Below are 21,634 nucleotides of genomic sequence, written 5' to 3'. Positions count from 1 at the left end.
CATGTTGTATCTTCAATCGGTAAAACTGATAACATTAAAGTAAACAGGATTAAATATTTCACTTTCATATTTAGAGTAATCTTAATATAAATTTTTTAAGTTTAAGAATTGTGATACTAAAGGAGTCTAAGTACATGAGATAATATATAATTATGCTATTATAACTTGACCTTTTGTTGACTATAGTTATAGGTCTGGATCGAGAGTTACGAAATCTGATTTCGTTCTCATCGAATAGACTCCATAGAAAATTAGAAATTAGGCTATGAATTCATCTGTTTTTCCCCTCATCGAGTTAGTAGTTACCATGGTGTTAACCACTGAAAAATGAATTTGTAGTCGTTCTTCTATAACAAAAAGATCACGCAATTGAACATTGAAAGAGAATTCGAAGAGGGGAATCAAAGACTGTTCCAGCAAAGCTTCCTGTCAGGCTTTTTGGCTTCACGAGCCAAGAGAGATTCTTTTGGCGTCGTGTCTCAGGTCAACGCATACTTTTGCTGTCACATGCCCACGCCACCGCACAACCGAGCTAGAAAAGCCCAGCTTTGGTGATCGCCTACAGAGGCTTCTAAGCCACTCCTCGCGCCGCCCCGCGCGTATGGCGACCCACCTGTTTCTCGCATTTCCTTCCTTCTGCTCTCCGCGGTGGTCGCCTCTTACGGCCGGAAAGGCCCAGTCTTTACAGATTACGGGAGCCAACGACACCTGCCGTCGTCATTGCAAGGATTCGTCTTCGATGTGGCCTTTGCTGCTATTAGTTCCTGCTGGTATGCATCTCTACAATTTGAGCGATCAAGAAAAATGATTTTGATTTTCTAGCATTCTTCTTATCCCGATGTGTTCGGTGCTCTCTCGCTTTCTCCATATAACTTGCTTTCGATCACTGCGAATTTGGTGCTCCCTCAGTCTAAGGTACAGCTCATGTATTTCTCCAAAATGAGGAGAAAAAGACAAACCAAAGGCAAGCTAGAGGGCCTATTGGTTGGGCTAAGGCCCGAAGACCGAGTCACCGTGTCTGTTCTCAAGGCGATAAAACCCAACTTTGTCACACCATTAATAAGCGCATATTTATAAAGGAAGGATATGAAGGATATAATTTTAATTAATTAAAGATATTTATTTATTTATTTACCTTGAATCAAAAAAGATTTATGTAGTCGATGAACATTACGAGTTGTTGTCGTTCGATAGAAAATAATTATCGGATCATATGGAGACGACAACAATTGCTCGTAATACACCAGTCATGGAGGGGGTGCGTTTGTAAATTAAGGTGTTTGCCCTCCTCGGTCGCACGCGGCCATGCGTCTGCATGCTGTCTTCGTGGTGGGGTGAAGGATTCGTCAGGTGCCCACCGTGCCGCCGTACCCTAATGTGATGCATCAAAACATGTCGATGGAACTCGTCCTCGGCTAGCGTACCTTTGCCCTCGGGTTTCCTCTCGGCCTCTCTGCCTCCCTCCTCCCTCCTTTGTAACCCATGGATACATCTGCCTTGGTTTATCTGATGTTCCCTCTAATCCTAACTGCAATCGTGTTCCCCAACGCTTGTTGCGGAGGGCATATCTCCGGAGAATTCTTTCCGTCGCCGACCTACTTTTGCTGCTCGCATCGCCGCTCTGATGGCACCTCGGCTTCCGAAGCCCAACCTCCGCAGCTCAAGGTTATCTCTGGCCTCACTAACGCAGCCGGCGATGATCATAGTGGCGGTAAGTGAGCCTCTTCCTAAGTCAATCTGTTGTTTGTGGTCGCAGTCTGGACAATTAAGAGCTATACTTTTGATTCTTTAGCAGTTTTTATCAGGGCATGTTCTGTTTCATTTGTGGTTTACATATTTTCTGTGAAGAGGCGTGTTGCCTCAGATTTTCATGAGAAGATATGGGGTGTATATCGAAGGAATTCTTGTCCTCTGGTCTGTTTGAATGGAGAAAGGGATGAAGGAAGTAGAAGAAGACAGATAAAAGGAAATACAAAAACAGAGAAGAAAGAGATAAAGGATAAGCGAAGGTCTGTTTTAGAGTAATGTTAACTGAGATCTTTAGGAAGTAGAAGAAGACGGACAAAAGGAAATACAAAAACAGAGAAGAAAGAGATAAGGGATAAGCGAAGGTCTGTTTTAGAGTAATGTTAACTGAGATCTTTGCCTGCACAGAATTCAAGTGTCATTTAAATTGCATTATTTGCCACACTTAGATATGTTTATAGTGGAAGAGTCACCATCTCTCAGAGCTGCATCCACAGGTTCAGTTCAAAAAGATGACATATCTCTGATGTTCCATTAAAGTAAAAAAAGTAAAGTGATTGTACCTTATCTTGTTAAAAAAAAATCAATTTTTTTCGTTTTATTTCTTTGATTAAAAGTAATTATTTCTTATCACATTACCTAGATAGAGTCCTTAGGTATGTGGAGACCCCTTGCTCCTCACAGTCCCACTTTCTCATGTCATGGATGAATGTAGGACATATCATGAATGGACATGACTTCCCATGCTCTCATTGATAGCCTCTGTTGCATTTTTCTTCTCTTTCTCTGTTTGTTAGGAATTGCAATCTTGTGTTTCCTACTTACTATTCATTTATGTATTTTATTTTGTTTTCTATTGATGGTGATGGATCGGCATCCACATCATACATCTTCATGTGCACAGAGACAGACAATCCCCGATTTTATCTTGGGATGGTGTTCTTGATCAAAAACGAGGAATACACCTTAGAACAATGAATTGCACCTTCAGATTCATTCTGATCCTTCTCTTACTTTTTCTTATATATTATTTTGTCAAAGACTTCAATCTGAAGATAGTTTGATTACTATTACCTTGACAATTTAAGGCATACTTCTAATTCTGATTAAGTATATGGATTTTGCCATTATTAAGATTTCCCCAATCATTAGTTTTGATATTCTGTATCTGTTGTTAGTCTTTGCTAATATTTCGTAAGCAAAAGCACAATGTGACAAATTTTCAGTCAAAATCATCTAGATAAATTTTATATCTTTAAATGTTCAAGAACAATGATGGAGCATTCACATTGTTCTGAGATAGACACATGCTTGTTCAGAAGAAAAATTTTGATGCAATAGTGTTACTTTGAACAGTATCTAAATCGTAAATTGCTTTTCATTTTGTAGTAACTAACATTCATTGATTTTTAAATCTAGACATAAGTTCTTTCATCGAATTTAAAAATAGTCTCCAACACCAGCTAATCTTAGTAGGAATTTCAAAACACCAGGGCAAAACCATACCATAGTCCAAATGCCACTCTATTGACTTAAATATTGCTTGTTAAGCATAACCTGCAACTCAAACTTGGAAATTTGTATGTTTCTAATGCCAAGGCCATCTTCAATCATGTTAATGGTGACATGATTTTCCTTACATTGTATTCACCTGATGCTAACTGTTGCAAAAAGTAATGAGTAATGACCTTTAAAACATCAAAGAAGAAAAGCATTAATCAAGAGCAAATAAGGGAAAAAGTAGTCACTAAGAAATGCCTATGGAAAATTAAAATTTAAGCATTATTTCTGTATTTTGTGGTTTCTAAATTTAAAAATTCATTTGCTGGTTACCACTCAACTATCAATTGGGAACATAGAAAAGCAGAGGGGTCTTCATTTTGAGATTGCATGCAGGTTTTCAATATCTTTCATTTTATTGCTTCTGATGGGGCTTAATTTTTTTTTATAAATGAATAATAATATAGTCCATACTAAGCAAATAACATCTTCTTTGCACAGAAATCATGGATATAAATCAGTTGTCAAAATTAAAAGAAAAACATTGGAATGTTTAAACTAATGCTCTCATTTCAGAATAGAGAAATCATAATGTTTCAGAATTTTATGTTTATCATAATTTATATCCGTGCTTTTCACCAATGTCTTCTAAAAATATAACATAGAAAAGATTACTGTTAATACCAATTTCACTCATTGTATATGTTGAGTAATGGTCTTTTAATGGGGAAAAGCCTTCTTATTTTTTACCTTTTTACTTAGTTGAACAATCTAAGGTTTCCTTTTATATTAATTTTCCAAACTGAATGGCAAATGTGTATTCCAGGTTTTGATAAGTGACATGGTTGCTTATTCCTTTCCTTCCTGATAGAAGGTTGTCTGAATTTGATTACTTTAAGTATAATGAGATAATTAAGAATAAAATTAAATAAAATTAAAATACTATTTGGAAGAATATTAAGAAGTTGAATTTCAAGTTAAGTGAAAGTTAAATTTATCTAGTTTGAATCTTTATCCTCTAATTTTGATTTCTTAATTACATAGATTTCAATTGACTTCATGATTTCATTAATGTCATACAGTTAAGGAAAGTGTACCAATGAATACAATTTGATAAGGAAAGACAAAGAAAAAGGAATCACAATACAGAGAGAAATATATGGGAAAACTCTGCTTTTGAAAATAACCCTAAATGAGATCTTTACCCATACAAAATTTGAGATTGCCATTTAAATTTCATCAAATATACCAACTAACCTTGTTGCTACTTACCATCTTCTGTTATTTCAAATGAAAATTTAACCTAAACTAAACAAAACAGCATATGACAATTCATCTCTGCTATGTAGGTTACACTGGTCAGACCCCTTCGGCACTGCAGTACTTATGCTGCCACAAGCTGCGAGGCATTAATTGCTGCCTCAGCACTGAGGTTGGAGAAGTCCAATCTCAGCTTATGGTCGCTTCTGGGATTGCCGACACCAATATCAGTCATCCCTACTGTAACCAATCCATCCCTAATCTTACCATTTATTTGGTGTTGCTTCAGTTATGAACTACATTTTCCAATATGTTCTTTTTTAGAAACTGTTTCATGCTTCAACTAGATGTGTGATGATATTTGGTTCTGATAACTAAATGTGGTTTTTGTCTATATTCCTAAAGAAAGTTAGCTAAGCTGTAAATTGTTTGTAATACCCCATAAAAAACAAGCGACTTGTTCTATCAATTTATACCATTTTAGGTTCTCATTAGTCATTACACTTGTTTTCCTGGACCATTGAGAATCTTCTATTGATATTACCAGCACATTTGTAAATGCCTATTCATACATGTCTAGAATGGCAAGGTTACCAAGAAAGCTCTCAAATTTGCATCCACAAGTTGAATTTAAAAGGAATATATGTCTCTGATGTTCCTTTAAAGTGAAAAAAGGAAGTGGTGAATTTATGTAAATACCTAATAATACATGTCTTGCTCTGTATATATGTCTGGAGTGGCAAGGTCACCAGGAGGAGATCTCAATTTTGCAGCCACGAGTTCACTCCAAAAGGAAGGTATGCATCTGATGTTCCTTTGAAATGCAAAAAAATGAAGTGGTGACCTTCAATGCTTTATCGATCTTACCAGCATATTTATAAATACCTAACGGTACATGTCATGTTATGTAGACATGTCTCGAATGGCAAGGTTACCAAGAAGCGCTCTCGAATTTGCAACCAGAAGTTTGGTCGAAGGAAAAGGTATGTCTTCGAAGTTCTAAAAGGTGAAAACATAAAGTGGTGACTTTCCGAGCCTTCTACAATCATGTGGAAATGGTTAAGGCTTTTCACTTTGCTTCAAAAATGGAATATGTTAAAGAATATACTTGTATAATCATAGCCTTTTATTATGTCTTTAGCGGATGAATGTGCTGATTGCCGAGATGGTACAATAGACAATGAATCGGATGTCAAGACACCACCAGCTGACAACCATTCAAAGGACTCACGTAACTCCTAGTTTCCGTTTCTGCTGTCTTTCATTGGTTCTAATATTGGAACAGTAAATTTATTTCATCCATTGATTTCTTGTTAATGTCCCTTTTGCTATGCTATTGCCCAGTTACAATAAATATTTTGCTTTGATCAATGTTCTATCTCATAATCTCAATAAGCTGGTTTGCTTTCTAATAAGTAAAATGTGGCTGTTGATAGCATTTAAAAGATATATAATTCAAGTTATGATTCTATATTTATAGGCTTGTACCATACTAGTAAAGATTGTATCTACTATTGTCAAAATCTAGATCTACAATGTTCATTTGAGAGGAGGGCTTTAGCAAAGGTCAGGGACATATGATTGTCTAGATCTAGCTTCCTCGGTACATCCGGGGCACACAACACAGACTCTGCTTCTTGCTAACATAGATTTTATTTGTAGACAGTTAATTCATGTTTATCTATGCTACAAAATAAAGCCCAATGTACTCACCAGCTTGCACATCTTCTAATTAGCTCAATGTTGATGTTCTGCAGCGAGCTCTGGCGGAGAAGGGAGTCCACCGGCAGCATCTCCCGAAGGTGCATCTGGACCTGCAGCTCCGTAAATTGCAATCTCTCTCAGTGAACATACAATTACTTATAGCTAGTGTATTGAAATATAATGATATATTTGGAGATATTCAATATCTCCCACTTTTATAGGACATTCATACACTCCTGAAGTGAATTTTTAGACACTTGGAAAGCTTTCCTTTTAAGGAGAAATGTAGCCAAGGGTTTAAATATGATATAGAGGTCAGATATTAGAGGGCAAAAATGTTTGTCTGCAATGCATTCTTCTCTCACAGGTTTGAGATGATGGCATATGTACCGCCCTACGGTGACATGAAGGCATGGATTGGCTTAGAGAGAGCATCTTAAGATTTTCTAATAAAATCACATATATCTTCATGCAAAGTCGGTCTTTTTTTCTGTTAATTCTTTATATTTAAATTATACACCTTAAATCCAAAAAATTATATACTAATCTTAAATCCAAAAAATTCGCTTTCTTATACGACCAATTCCAGGTGACAGCTTCAATAGAAGATGTTGGCCGTTTGGTCACGTGACCACTTGTATAGCTACCAAGAAACCCTCGTGCTCGGTTACCGTTGGTGGAATTTAAATTTCAAATACTGCCACCGCGTCCTTCTCCCAATTAAAGAACTCAAGAAGAACAGCGCCCCTCTAGAGAAGAAGAAGAAGAAGAAGAAGAAGAGGAAAGAGCGAGGACACCGATGAAGGCTCTGGTGACGCTAACCCCGGAAACAGCATCGTCGAGGATCCGGCCGGCGGTCTCCGCTGCTCGAGACCGCTCGGAGAGACGCGGCAGCGACAGCAGCTACTTCCCCGGCTGCCGCAAGGACACCAACTGCCACTGCGACATCTGTCTCGCCAGCATCGACGCCACCCGCGACCTCATCCCTTCCGGAGGCTCAATCCTGACGTCCGTCACGAAGCTCTCCGTCTCCAGGCCAACGCCGTCACCGTTCGTTGCCGGGAGCCCTCCGACGTCGCCGGAGACAGGATCCACTGTTACCCCTCCTTCGACGCCGGTTATCGAGTCTTGGACAAGATCTAGGCCGGCAGCGAAGGCGGTCGCCGAGAAGGAGGAATCTTGGGGCCTCAGCTGCCGGGCGGTCAGGATTCTTGTTGGCTTGTTCTTGCTGTGGGCGGCCGACATGGGTTTATCAGCGGTAATTATGAAAGATTTCGGCTCTAAGCTCACGCCGGAGGTGGTATCTCGGGCTGGGGAGGAATGCCGAGTACTCAGAAATGATTTGAAGGGGACATTGCAGCTTTTGCAGCAGAGGATGGAGAAATTGGTAGGAGGAAGAGCTTCTAATTGCAGTTCTGTTGATTCTTTCTGGGAAATGAATCCGGTATTCTCTCATATTCTTGAATCTTGTTTTCTTCTATCTACTTTTACATCTCCTTCTTTCTTGGATATGAATCCCTTGCAAAAAATTCTTACTTTTCATAATTCAGAACTTTGTTCATTAAATTGTCCTCTAAATAATTCAACATACCATAATACTAAAGGATTTAGGTTCCTTTCTTGTGCTCTTTTGATTGAAGTGACAACGCTACACTATTGCAGACTTGTGAAGCTCTGATGGCAAATCACTACTCCAATAAAGCAATGTTACTGTTCTTTTGATGTTTAACATTAGAAGCCTGACGCAGCTCAACACATCCCATTGTTTCTCGTTTAACCTTATTATCGCTGGGTATGTTTTAGTAACAAGATTTTAGTTGCAGGGTGGCAATTTCTTCTTCCAATGGAGATGTGTGGTGTACAAATCAATAGCAGAGGAAGTGAATGTTTGGGGAAGCCCACTACGGACCGCAGGTCTGCTTTCAGCTGGAGCTTCTCCTCGATCACTGACGCTTTTATCGGGCAACATAATTGAGGTACCAAATAATTAGCTTCCCCAGTTTGAGCTTCTTCTTCTTTGTGTTCTGTAGCTAACGTGAATCTACAATCAGTGGTCCGATGGGAAGCTGGTATCCACCACAAGAACAAGCTACAACAGCTCATGGATTTATGAGAAGTGGAGGTCATCGGCAGTACGTCTGGATGCAAACACCTGGGTCTTGGAGTACCAGAGGAATCCTTTGCTTCAGAGACCAAGATTGATTCCAATAGCATGGGAGGTGCTGAGAGCGACAATCGTGAAGAACACGAAGCAGCTCTGGAAGCAGTCATTCTGGCGACCAGAGGAACAGTTGACGCCCCCAACCTAAGAAAATCCCGGTTTGATGCCAACATATCTTTGTTTGTTCTTATACTTGTCTCATCTGTAGTATTGTCATCTTGATTCTGGATTTGTTAGCATGTCGCGCTGACAATAGCCTGAAGCTTCAAAATGTATGAGTATGAGAAAGAACGTATTCATTTACAACCCATGGAAATCACCAAATTCAACGAGTGTCAACTCAGTATTTGATTATTTCCTGTTCGCTGTGCTCGTAAATGAGAAGTAAATAGATATTTCTGCATTGGAATGGTGAGGTCGATCGACAAGAACTCGTCAACTGTCGATGGATCAGAAGATTGGAACCTCTTCGCCGGAGTCCCAACGGCACGACACGTGTTTCTCCACTCCCAGAGCCTCGCCGGATCTCCTGTTCTAGTAGTCCTTACCCCTTTCCCAGAGCAACACGTAACAATGATCCGTCTTGTGTGCTGACCTCCTCCGTTCACTTGCCCTCTATATAAACAGACCACACACAGATGGACGAAAACCCTCACCGAGTTTGTAGCCTCTGATCTGTGTCCTGCAACATGAGCCAAGAACAACAAAGAAGGCCGGACGACCAACCCATAAGGTATGGCGACGTGTTTCCCGTTTCCGGGGAGCTCGCCGGCCAGGCCATCGCCCCCGGGGACGCGGCCATGATGCACGCCTCCGAGAACAAGGCCCGGGGGTGACCCCCAAGGGTGGCCCCGCCTCCGTCATGGAGTCCGCTGCCATGCGCAACAAGCAGCGTGGCCTCATCGGCCACACAACCAGTTCAGCCCCACCCCGGCCAACCAGGGCGTGTCCGTCACCCAGACCGAGATCCCTGGCTGCACCGGCCAACGCCTCGTGACCGAGTTTGTCGCCGGCCAAGTAGGTGCAGATCGCCGTATCTATCTGAAACTATTACAGAGACCATACCTGATCATGTTGGGCGATAGGCTGTGGGTCAGTATGTGGTCAACGCTGGAGCCGGAGATGGCCGCGCAGCAGGCGGCGGCCAAGGTGAGGAAAGGGGCCAAGGACTCGGTGGATTATCGACATGGACGGACAAGATGACCATCGGGGAGGCACTAGAGGCGGCAGCAAGGGCAGCGGGGGACAAACCGGTCGAGATGAGCGACGCCGCGGTGATCGAGGCGGCCGAGTCGGCCGCGACGGGGCTCAAGACTGTCTTGCGAGGCGGCATGGCAGCCGCCGGGCAGAGTGCTGCCATTCTCAACGCCCGTGCGTCTCGTGACGAAGACAAGACGAAGCTGCGCGACGTCCTGCAGGTAGCATCGATCGATCACCCTACCACATATGCGTGTTGTTCCTTGGTGTTGCAGGGACGACTGGCCGATGCTCGAGGCTCAACTTCAACAATATATATATATATATATATATATATATATATATATATATATATATATATATATATATGGAGGGGGAACGCCGAGCGGGTGGTGAGGGCGGAGATGCGGAACAACCCCGAGTTGCGCCGGTGCCCCGGCGGTGTAGCGGATTCCATCGCCGCCGTAGCGCGGTCCAATGAAGAGCCTTGATGCTTTGCGCTCCGTAGCTACTGCCTGCCTCCCTGCGATCTCATTCGTTGCCCAGCGAAATAAGATCATCGTTCTCCACCGAATGGTTTCTCTTATTAGCTGCTGCGACCATTGAAATCGATCAACCAATCGTAAATCTTGGAAATTTCTTTTCCTTCTTGCCGATAATAGGACTCATTTATCCGTCGCTGAATGCCCATTATTTGTCCGCCGCAATAAAAATTTGGGGTTACTGAATCAAATATGGAGTTCATTGGGCAAGCACGGGCCTTAAGTCTCATGAGCTGCGTTAGGGCCTCTTCTCATCGAGATCACACACTTGTCATCCTACTCCATGGCCAACATATGCAAGAACCAAACTTATGTCAACATGAGCCGAAGAGCAGAATATTCCTCGAAATATTTTGTATCTTTATAAATCTAATTTTAACCCTTATGAAAGATCTCGAATTGAATTGAGCATTAGACTGATAATGTCGAACGTGTGGGTGTCGATTGCATTTCTCCATGCAACCAATTGTTAGAATTATTATGAGGGATAAGATCTATATATAGTTCATAACCTTAAGTTGTTTTAAATGAGCCGCATATAGTTTGACTCTTTCATAACTTAGTCAGGTAAGACTAATCTCATTCGTTAATATCTTTATTTTATACATATTTGTTTCCTTTTTAAGTTGCAAGCTACGTTAACTAATTCTTTCATCACTTAATGCTAATCTAATACATTTCTCTTCTTTTAATTCAACTCGAATATTTTTTTTTAACACGGATATCATATCGAAAACTTCACTAAAAGGTAGTACCATTCAAATTATTTTATATAAAAAGAAATAATATAAGGGGATATATCAAGATTATTATTTATCATTGTTGAGTAAAAATTATCGTTGTCGTCATTGTCAGTACGACGTCGCTATGATCCACGTGCGTAAAGCCATTCAAAGTAGACAATACATTCTCCCTAAGTGTCACCTATACAAAATCAAAATCGTGAGAGGTTTCTCGAGCTTGTCTTTCCGATGTTTAAGTTAGTCCTGAGATCAATTTCTCCATATCTAAATTGTGCCTCTTATTTGAAGTTGAGAGTGTGTTTTTATTTCTGATCTTGAAGAGAGTATATTTCATAGGGTTTGCGAGGAGACAATTTGTAATCGACCTTAGTTGTTCTTTCTCGAGAATATTCTTATGAATATTTCAAAGATGAGACAATTTATAACCGATCCAAACTACCCCTTATATTTCTAGGAATATTTCTATGAATATTTCATAGGAAAGACAATTGATAACTAACACAAACTATTCATTGGAATCCTATCCTCTAGGTATCTTTCTCTCATGTGCCTTACATGATGCTTACGTAGCAAGTGATGATGGATTGATTATATATTCCTTATCAATGATTATTGTTTTCTGATTGATAAAATATAAGTCATGTATATGCATTAACATAACTTATTTGGACACCTAATATAGTTAGTAAACTCAAAATCAATTTGTATATAATATTCTTCTATATTTGCGATCTATTATCAACATACGCGATCTATTATCAATTACATATTAAAATATGTACTACGCATTCTGTTATAGGCATATTTATATGAGATTGGTCAGTCATATTGAGACCATAAATTTTTTGGACTTTGGGCCTATTCAACTCGCTTGTTTAATCATCTGTACTTATAACTATATTAAATTGGTTGATCCGATTCAATTACTCTTTTTTCATGTGTACTTATAACTATATTAAATTGGTTCTTTTTTGTCTTTCAAATGCATGCAATGGTTGGTATGGTTTAGTTCCAACTATTATTCTCATTTATTGTTGAGTTTATTTCAAGTTTTTGAGTTACAAAGATTTTAAAAAAAGAAAAATTCTTTTCATATCTATCTAATGTCTATCAAGAAAATGCAATACAAAGATTGAAATAGGATTAAAAAATTGTCCTCATCATAATCTTTATATACCTATCTAACATCTATTTTTGCTATGAGCTCATCTAGCTTATTTTCTTATTATAAGATAATCTCTAATTTAGTTGTTGATAATCATCCACTATTTTCTCTTTTTATCATAGTCGAGATGAATATATATGTGATTCTGATTATAGCTAAAAAAATATGATCATAAAGAAATTTAATCGACTACACCAATCGTATTTTGGTGAGACAAATTAAGCTAACATCGTCGTCCATATTGATTCTCATTATTATTAATCTTAATTTTTATATTGATTTATTTTAAGGAGATCTAATGGAAGATGAATCTTTTCTTTTGAGAAGACCTAAGGGAAGATGAATATTCCTATAGGTGTCTCTTTCCGGATATATCAATCGGTATCGGCTACCGAGGCCTTTTTGCTTCGTTGGAGTGTCCCTAAATCAAGCATTTCCTCTCTAAGAGCATTGTGAATGTTTAGTGTGGATCGTACGAATCTTAGCCATTTGTAGGCTATGTTATTAGATAAAATAACATAGAGTAGTAGACACAATCGTCCATCATCACGCACATTCGTACACCAAAAAAATATTTAATTATACTTTCATGTGCAACAATATGGCCCAAAGAGAGACAACGGTGATTAGAAAATGATTTCTTCCTTTTATATTCCCAGTCATTGTTAGATGGGAAACCCTATAGGATCTTAATAGTCATCTCAAGATTCCTCTTTTTAGTGACTCTTCTAGACATTGTTCCGAAAGGATGAACATGATATGTTATGATCCACATTACAAGCTTATATATATATATATATATATATATATATATATATATATATATATATATATATATATATATTCACTTATTGTCAAATGAATGAGACAAAGAAAAAGAAGTCGAATCAATAATGTCAAATTTATTAGGATTATATGTATTAAGAGAGGACTAATTATATATTACATATTCTACCTGGACCATATTAGTGTTATGATTTTTGTACTTAAAAAATTTATATTGAGATCCTCATAAATCTGAAAATGAAACAAATAACTCTATTTATCATAATGTCGTCAGTTGTATTAACAAAAAATAATACACATGACACTATATGATCGATACAAAAATGATGAGTAAACAAATAATTTTAATGTTTCTTTCATTTCCAATGACTTTATTAAAAAAAAGATAATTTCAACATCCCATATGTTGAACATGTGGTGTCATGTGTTGTGTTTTTCATTAATGCGGTCGATAATGGTAGGATAGATAATGTCTATTTATTTCACTTTTAAAACTATAGGAATCTCAATATAAATTTTTTAAATATATGGACCACAATGTTAATAGAATCTAAGTATAAGGAGTAATATGTAATTAACCTATTAAAATATTATATTATATTGATTAATTTACTGTTGCATTCCCATTTCCTATTGCTGTAATCAAATTAGACCATATGATGAATAACCATAGTAATGGTGATAAGTTAATTTGATATAAACAACTCGATGAGGTCTAACAAAGGAAGCCCGACCAAAAGCATAAAATCGCCTGCATCATCATCAGATATATAGGATTCGAATGAAATAAAAATGTAGTGTTGGGGATATCTATATACTGAAACAAATCTCTTGATCATGTTTGGGAATCGTGTTATTACAGTCTTGGCAAATCGATCAAGCTACCAGCTCCCATCATGCATGCATGAAGAAAACAACTCATATAGTACACGGAATACTACAAAATTGATTGGAATATTGTAGACTTCAATAGTAGTAGTCAATGGAGAAGGTAGATAATGGAGGACACTACACTCTATTTAATCTTACTTATCCTCACCACTTTCTCGTAGTTTTTCATCATTAACATATAATTGACATGATCAAATATTTGTTGTTAATAATAACTACTTATTTATGAAAATTTTATCATGAAAAAATATTTATTGTTATGACAGATCGTCACAAAATATATAGAATAGAGCATGACACAAAAATGATGAGCAGTTTGGTCAAATGACTCTCGTGATGATCAATGAATCATTCTATAAAAAATAAATCAACAACTTTACAAAGAAATTGTGGGTCTATTATTAGTAAGATTCAAATTCGAAAGTGATACCAAATTACCTCCACTAGAATTCAGGGATCCGTTTCCTGATCTCTTAATTTAAGGCGACGACTTCGGTGTTGGAGCTAAGTTTGGTCTGTCAAAACAAGTCAATCTGTACCCGTTTTTACTACTTGTAGAACAAAACAAAAAAGAAATGTACAATTTTGCTATGATTGTTGAATGCTTACCTAATGGATCCAAATTTATATACTGGTCATAGAGGATAAAGAAAAGAGTTATGTTCCTCTCATATTTGCAGCTCTTCGTCCAGTTCCTATCAATCCTCATCCCAATCCTGCAAGTTTGTCTTACATCTCAATCACCTGCCAACATGAGATGAACCCACCCACCATGACTGTGAGGTGATGGACTGTGCATCACCGCACCGGATCAAGAAGAAATCGATTTTACTGTTGGTTGTAATCAAGAGTTTTGTTAGGTATATTTTAATTATCTTTTTCTTGCAGAAATAAAAAGTCTTTCTTGCGAGTGTAAAGAATATAGAATTCTTTTGAACAGGACGCATATCTCTTCCATTCTAGGGTTCGTCATCAAGATGTGAAGAGAGGAGGGAGGGAGGGTGGAGAGAGGAGGTGTCGTTTCCGAACTCCATGTTTGGAAATGGGATCTGAACTGCGGATTCTGAGAGGGATCACAACGTCAGTGCATCATTAATGAACACAACGCAGCGCAACGTGACAATCATCGATAGCCACTGTTGAGGACTGTCGGTCAACCAACAAGCACACTCACTTGTCATTGTCTTCAACTAGCAGATCCCCGAGCGCCTCCTGCAACTAACATGCATGTAACGCTGCAAGCTCGTCCGCGCCTAACACACGTACCACGGCCTAAAACGACCCTTCAGAAAAGTAAGCGAGCAATCCTCCAAAGCCACACTGTCTCCCCTTGCAAATGAGACATGGCGGCAGCAGTAGTTAGACAGCGATAAGACGCGAGCAGCAGGGACCAGGCCAGTCAATACTTCACAGATGCCTTTTGATCCTTATCTGACTGCTCATTTTGTGAGGGAGTAGTGGACAGATGCATACAAGCTCCGAACTGCAGTCACGTACGTAGGAGCAATGGAGCATCAACTTTTGTGAGATGCTACTGCTGCTTCTCCCCCAACGCATACAGTCAAAACTCACGGAGGTTGTCTCTGAGATTACTGTCGCGGTGGGAGACAGAGACTGAGCTCGGTGTTGGCGGTTTGGCCGGTGGGGAGGCTTCTATAACCGACGACCTCTCACTCATTCACTCACCCACCCACCCACTGTTCCTTCTTTTGGAGGAGCTGGAATGGCGAGCTCACGAGCAGCCAAAGCAGGCGAATCTCTCGTCGTACGAAGCTGTGCATTAAGGAAATGGAGCTTCTGTAGAAACCGAAATGATGGTAACGTGGATCAAGTGATCCATCCAACCGCGAATCACGGATCTTGCTCATATTAGATCTGTATATATATTGCACCTTGCGTTTTCACTCTCTGCTACTACTTACTCCAAGCTCATAGGTAGCGTCAGTGTTGGCTTTTCCGGCTCTGATATTTTCTGTTGTCATCATTTTATCCTCTCGTAGGAAGATGTTAAGGTGTTCAGAAACAAAAATTGTCAGAACCTTTGTTGGGAGGAGGTGTTAAGGACGTGAAGGACAGATTCGATAGAGGATTTTTGGGCCAGCGGAGAATGAGCATAGATAGAGCTTAAAATGACGAGAGAATCGATGAGGAAACACACTACAGAAAAGTAAAAACATTTCGGTCCCAGAAACTGCGGTTCCCACTGGGCAAGGATCACGTTTCAGTAAGCTGCCATCAACCATATGAGCCACAGACTTGAAACCTTCCTTTAGACGTACATTTCCACCTCATGCATTACACTACTGTATGAGACGTTAAATTAGTCCATAATCTGTTGGTATTTCTTCGTTCGCATCATCTGATCGATGGATGTCTTCATCTTCCTGTTAAAAGAGTCATATATTAACCACAAAAATTGGATGTGCATGGAGAACTGGTGATTTTTGTGCTTGTGAATGTTTGCTTCAGCGAGAAAAACGTAGAACACTGAGACAAGGATCTATTGTTTTCAGAATTAAGATGTCAACGGTTTGACCGAATCCATCATCCATCAAGTCATGTATCTCGACCGTCAAATTATCATCCAACGGTCAGAAACTTGTTAACAATCCATGTTTTCATGTACTAGATGGAAAACACAGATCCCACCAAGAAAATAACTTTATCTAACAACAGATTCCATCCATCCTCAAGTCATATGAGGTTTGTGCTGTCCTCTAAAAGGCTAATTATCACGTTGAAGCTCACTTGGTGGTACGATGAATCCACTAAAATTAATTTGTCGGGCTTAACCGATGCATTATGATTACAACGTAGGAGTCCACTCATCGAGCATGTTTCTGAGGAAGAGAAACCTTCTAATTGCACAACTCAGTAACCAGGAAAAGGTAGGTCCGGTGTCAATCACGGTTTTCTTGCCTGTGTATATGATGGAATTTAATATTATGATTGATTTAAGAAAACAAAAAAATTGGTACAGTTGTAGAATCATAAATAGCTTTAATTAAATAAATATACCTTCATTACTGTAGACGGAGATGACTGCCCAACTCCCATCCCTCATTCCTTTAACAGTACCAAGATCCACTTGATGGGACTCTGAACTTGCATTTTGAGCTTCTCACAACATACGTGGATCCAAAATGCATCTATAATGGTTGTTTTTATGAGAATATATTGGTGGCTACGTGAAACTACATATAATTTCGTATAGGTTAATTTAGCTAAAATTACTATATAGTTAGATAATTTAGCTAAATATGGTGTGACACTGATGATGAAACAATCGTTTGGAAATCATACCTAACAAAATTGGAGAGAGATCATATCCTACCGAATTTTTACTTTCATAGCATGCGCTGCATCTGAAGCATCTCCATGAAACATGGCAGACATGAAGATGCCGACAATTAATGACTGGATGCAATCTTACTACACACTGCATATATGGCCTCCTCAGATTTGATCTCATCCCGTGCAAAATGTGCCACGAAATTATTCTCTCTCTCTCTCTCTCTGTATTCGTGTAACTCGTGGGACCGTAATCGAGAACTTTTCCTAAGGAACATGATCCGCCGCCCATTTTTTGCTGTAAGTGAATCCCATCCGTCCATCGAATTGGATCGTGTGTTATTTATCTCCGCGGTTCTATAAATATTACGGCGACTCCCACTTCGCTTTACATGGTTCGGTATTTGCTTACATTCCAGGGAGGACAGAGGAAGAAGAGATGTTTGGCGATAGCTTGTACAGTTGCTTCTCCGGCCACCGCCGCCCTTCCCATTCTGCCCCTCTCCCGATTTCCCTGGACGCCCGCGCCGCCGCCGCCACCACCTGCTGCTCATCCTCCTCCTCTTGTGCGTCCTCCGTTGCCTTCAAGAACTTTAATTCCCTGTATGACCCCGGGTCCGACACCGAGACCCTCGCGCTCACCCTCTCTTCCCCCGCCGCCGCCGCCGCCGCCGCCGGCTCCTCCTTCTCATCCTCTTGCGACGCCCCTGACGATGCCGACGCCGGTGGCTCCTGCCCCTCCGAGCGCGACCTCTCCACCGCCATCGCGTCGCGCCGCCTGCTGCCGGCTTCTCCCGGCCTGTCCAACTCCATCGTGGACTCCGCGGCGGTCACCGTAGGGGTGGGCGCGGGGGTGGCCGTGCCCACCTACTCGCCCGACCCGTACTGGGACTTCCGGCGGTCGATGGAGGAGATGGTGGCGGCGCTGGGCCTCGACGCCGGCGCCCACAGCGCCCACCTCCACGATCTCCTCCTCTGCTACCTCGCCCTCAACCGGAAGCACGCCCACAAGTACATCATCAGCGCCTTCGCCGACCTGCTCCTCACCCTCGCCTCCGCCAAAGGCGCCCCCGGCGACGCCTGACTTGGCGAAGCGGATCACGCGGTTTGCAGGCCGTTGTCTTGCGCTCATACCTCTAACGGCGACCTTTTTTTGTTTCTGTTTCCTGTTTCTGTATGTGTTATTTCGCTTATGTTTTCGTTTTTTATAGTATTCACTAATTTTGTGCATATTTTTGACATACAATTTTAAGATCACTACTGTCGATCATGCACGAAATTGACAGCTAATTCTGTAACATGATATTGTACTCCGTGATCCGATGTATTATTTGAGATGGACTTCCATTTTGCTCATCTCTTCTTTTGGGAGCTTAAAGAGTTCCGTGGAATCTTCTTCCAAGGAAGAAAAAGTTGATATGATTGGTGGGGTTAACGGGTGCGGTTGCATTCGTTGTAGTCAGACTGACAGATTAAATGGTGGACAAGAATGATAGATTGGGTGGGTTACGCGTGGACTCAACTGAGAAGGTAGTGGCGGTGGAGTTGAGTTGCGGTGGTGGTAGTGGTGGTGGTGGTGGTGGTGGTGGGCACAGCCAAAGACTGTGTTTAAGTCAATGGGACTAAGTGCACTGCAACCGATGATGATGCTGTGCAGCATATTCTGGCATAAGCAAAATAATAATAATAATAATAATAATAATAATAATAATAATAATAATAATAATAATAATAATAATACATATCAATTAAGTTTTGAAAAATATATTTCATGGAGATAAAGATTAAAAAATATATCTTAATAATTTATTATAAAATCTTAAGTTTGAATCTATCTTTGCCACTCATCTTTAATAATAATAATAATAATAATAATAATTTTTTGATATCCTCATCGAACTAAATGGTTAATACTATTATTTGTTGCAGGTTTTGTATTATTAAAGGACGGCTAATATTTCACATCTTTCGGCCATAAGAGTCTAAATATGTGGGAGAAAAATATAACTGCATTTATTCCAGCATCAATATAATATAATATACATTAGAACATATTTAAGCTCTTGGAATTGTGAATAACCATCACGATTCTTCCTACTGTAGTGTCATTTCAACCCACAAAATTAACGTGGCTGGATCCGTAGAGTCAACTTTACCCCATCAATTATAATATCTAATTTTCTAATATGAGTGATAAAAATATTTTACAATTCATTCGTCAAATATACATACACATGTTGTTACTTTACATAATTTTGATATATAATTTCGTTGACGGTATAATTATTCTTGATGTTTATTATAAGCTTAGTCCATCGCGTATTATAACATAAAAAAAGAACCCTAAATATATTCTTAACAACAGATTTTTTTTTTGACAAAGCAAAATATTCTTAACAATATATATTCTCTGACTAATGCTGTGTCTAGGAACATAATTATATTTTTAATATACAGTTGAAAAAAGGTTTTGAGTGAATGTCCAATTGTGAAATATTTTGAGTGCTGGGTAGATAATAGATGAAAATTATATTTTAAATATACATTGACATAAGTTTTGTTTGCTAAAATTATATCTCAAAAATCAATTGAATATTTTATGATAAATTTATTCTTTTTAATATTTATTCAAAAATAAATAAATAAATAATGTAATCGTATAAAATTTTCATATGGCCTAAATATACAATAAATAAAAACATATTCATATAAATAAATATAAAAAATAATTTTTAAAAATGATAAAATCATATAGTACTTTTAAATTTTAAAAAATTATATTAGCATCTCATAAATAGTAAAATACTAATACTACCTTCACATAGCATTCACATTTAAGTATTTCCAATACCTTAACATAGCAGTCACATTTGAGATGTGCATTAGGCCTTCTAGGCATATTTTGAGTGTGTTTCCAAACAAACCTATATTTGATTGAATCTTTTGAACTCATACTAACTTAAGTATTGAAAGAGTCTTATTAGATATGCACTCCCAATATGGTTTTTATATGATCTTAAATCAAATTCCTTATTTTTTCAATACCTCAATTTGAAACATATTGAAGTAGACATTAACAACTCCAAACCCCCCATGTCAGATAACCACAATATATTTTGATAATTTTAAAATTTTTGATAAAATCATAAGGTACTTTCAAAATTAAAAAAAAATATATTAGTATCCTATAAATAGTGAAATGTTACTACTATCTTAATATAGCATTAGCATTTGAGCACTTCCAATACAATATTTAGGCTAGATGTAATTTAAAAAAAATTATAAAAAATCAATTCACATTTGAGATGTGCATTGGACTTTATATACATATTTTAAATGTGTTCCCAAACATACTCATATTTAATTGAATCATCTGAACTCAAATTAACTTATTGAGATGTATTCCCAATATAATTTTTGTATGACCTCCAATCAAATTTCTTAATTTTTTTAGATTTCAATTTGAAACATAGACATAAGCGACTCCAAACCTCCCACGAATAAAAACAATATATTTAGCTATAAGGTTGCTAATCTTTCCTATATTACATGTTTAATTGGGATTAAAATAATGAGTTATATAATAATATTCTAAAATAATTAATGACAACGAATATGTGGGTTACACTTCATTCATTAATCAGGGATCGATTACTAAAAATGTTAAAAAACGTTTGGCATCACCACTGCCCAACACAGTTTCGAAACCTTCGACTACATGCGATTTCAGAAGACCAAATCCAGACCCTCCCGACAAAATCTAATGGGACGGCGGATGATTCACACTTGGAACAAGAGAAGCTAGTGGAGTTCATTCGGCCAATGGCAATCGAGTCAGAAAAGCATAGTGGAGCGATTTGTTCACGCCCGTAGATTGAGATTAATATTTTCCTATATTTACGATGTGATCTTTTTTGTTCACACGTAAGAGATGGAAGCAACGAGATAATTTGATTCCCTTTATCCAGTTGGAAGCATGTCTCGATTCAATGAGCATTGGAGGAAGTGTTTATTGGAGAAACAAAAAAAAAAGATCGAATTAGAAAATAAAATTACAGCAATTAAGAGTATAAATATCTATCTTATTATCTTTGAAAGAGTATCATCTTTTACATAACGTAAAGACTTCTACTAACTCTAATGGTTTCGAGTTTTTATTGTCTGACATGACCACTACTTGGCTTTGGGGACTTGTCCTGTTGTCCACTCGAAACATAAATGGAATAGACAAGAACAAATTAGTTTTTGCTCACGTCTTCCTGCAGATAGCCAACAAATGGGAGAATCCAGCCTGACATGTTGCAGCTTTTACTGCCTCCCTTTTCTGTCTCGGGTTAAATAGTTTAGTCACTGACCATCTTGCTAGTTTCTTTGCTGTGTAAATTCTCAGTAGACGGAAAGAACCCCACCGGTTTATCTCGACAAGGAAGCATGTGGTGGTGGAGTCCGTATTGCTGCTAAGCTTGAGAGATGGCTTTTTCTCGCTGTCTTTACTTTCCATGGTTATTCAGCGTTTGTTTCCTCACAGTAATTAAATATTCATCCTCTCCAATGTTTTCACGTCGAAGGTGTTTTTCTCCTGACAAGATCGGATAAAATGATTGCTGATGCAGAGGAGCAAAAAGGGATTATCGACTCGGTCCTTAAC

General features: G+C 38.6%; 3 protein-coding genes across 6 annotated transcripts; all 3 read left to right on the top strand.

Annotated features, from left to right (window-relative positions):
• The first annotated feature begins 545 nt into the window (after window positions 1-545).
• LOC135582412 (uncharacterized) lies at window positions 546-8,720 on the top strand. 4 transcript variants are annotated; one of them, XM_065103160.1, is made up of 8 exons: window positions 546-770; window positions 4,596-4,748; window positions 5,244-5,303; window positions 5,418-5,489; window positions 5,648-5,737; window positions 6,264-7,654; window positions 8,034-8,186; window positions 8,262-8,720. In XM_065103160.1, the coding sequence occupies exons 6-8, from the start codon at window positions 7,010-7,012 to the stop codon at window positions 8,517-8,519; spliced, it is 1,056 nt and encodes a 351-aa protein (XP_064959232.1). In that variant the 5' UTR covers window positions 546-770; window positions 4,596-4,748; window positions 5,244-5,303; window positions 5,418-5,489; window positions 5,648-5,737; window positions 6,264-7,009; the 3' UTR covers window positions 8,520-8,720. The 4 variants fall into 4 exon arrangements, with proteins under 4 accessions (XP_064959232.1, XP_064959234.1, XP_064959231.1 ...); XM_065103159.1 differs by lacking the exon at window positions 546-770 and adding an exon at window positions 806-1,711; XM_065103162.1 differs by lacking the exons at window positions 8,034-8,186; window positions 8,262-8,720 and having other exon boundaries at window positions 561-770; window positions 6,264-6,514.
• A 148-nt stretch (window positions 8,721-8,868) lies between these two features.
• Window positions 8,869-10,428, top strand: LOC108951175 (late embryogenesis abundant protein D-34-like). Its single transcript, XM_065103163.1, has one exon. The coding sequence runs from the start codon at window positions 9,571-9,573 to the stop codon at window positions 10,057-10,059; it is 489 nt and encodes a 162-aa protein (XP_064959235.1). The 5' UTR covers window positions 8,869-9,570; the 3' UTR covers window positions 10,060-10,428.
• Window positions 10,429-17,390: 6,962 nt separating this feature from the next.
• On the top strand, window positions 17,391-18,342 carry LOC103980870 (transcription repressor OFP12-like). The gene has a single exon (XM_009397395.3). The coding sequence runs from the start codon at window positions 17,426-17,428 to the stop codon at window positions 18,068-18,070; it is 645 nt and encodes a 214-aa protein (XP_009395670.2). The 5' UTR covers window positions 17,391-17,425; the 3' UTR covers window positions 18,071-18,342.
• Window positions 18,343-21,634: the final 3,292 nt, after the last annotated feature.

Source organism: Musa acuminata, chromosome BXJ2-4 (assembly GCF_036884655.1).
Source record: "Musa acuminata AAA Group cultivar baxijiao chromosome BXJ2-4, Cavendish_Baxijiao_AAA, whole genome shotgun sequence".
NCBI classification, from domain to species: domain Eukaryota; kingdom Viridiplantae; phylum Streptophyta; class Magnoliopsida; order Zingiberales; family Musaceae; genus Musa; species Musa acuminata.
This window is presented reverse-complemented; position numbering and strand designations above follow the sequence as displayed.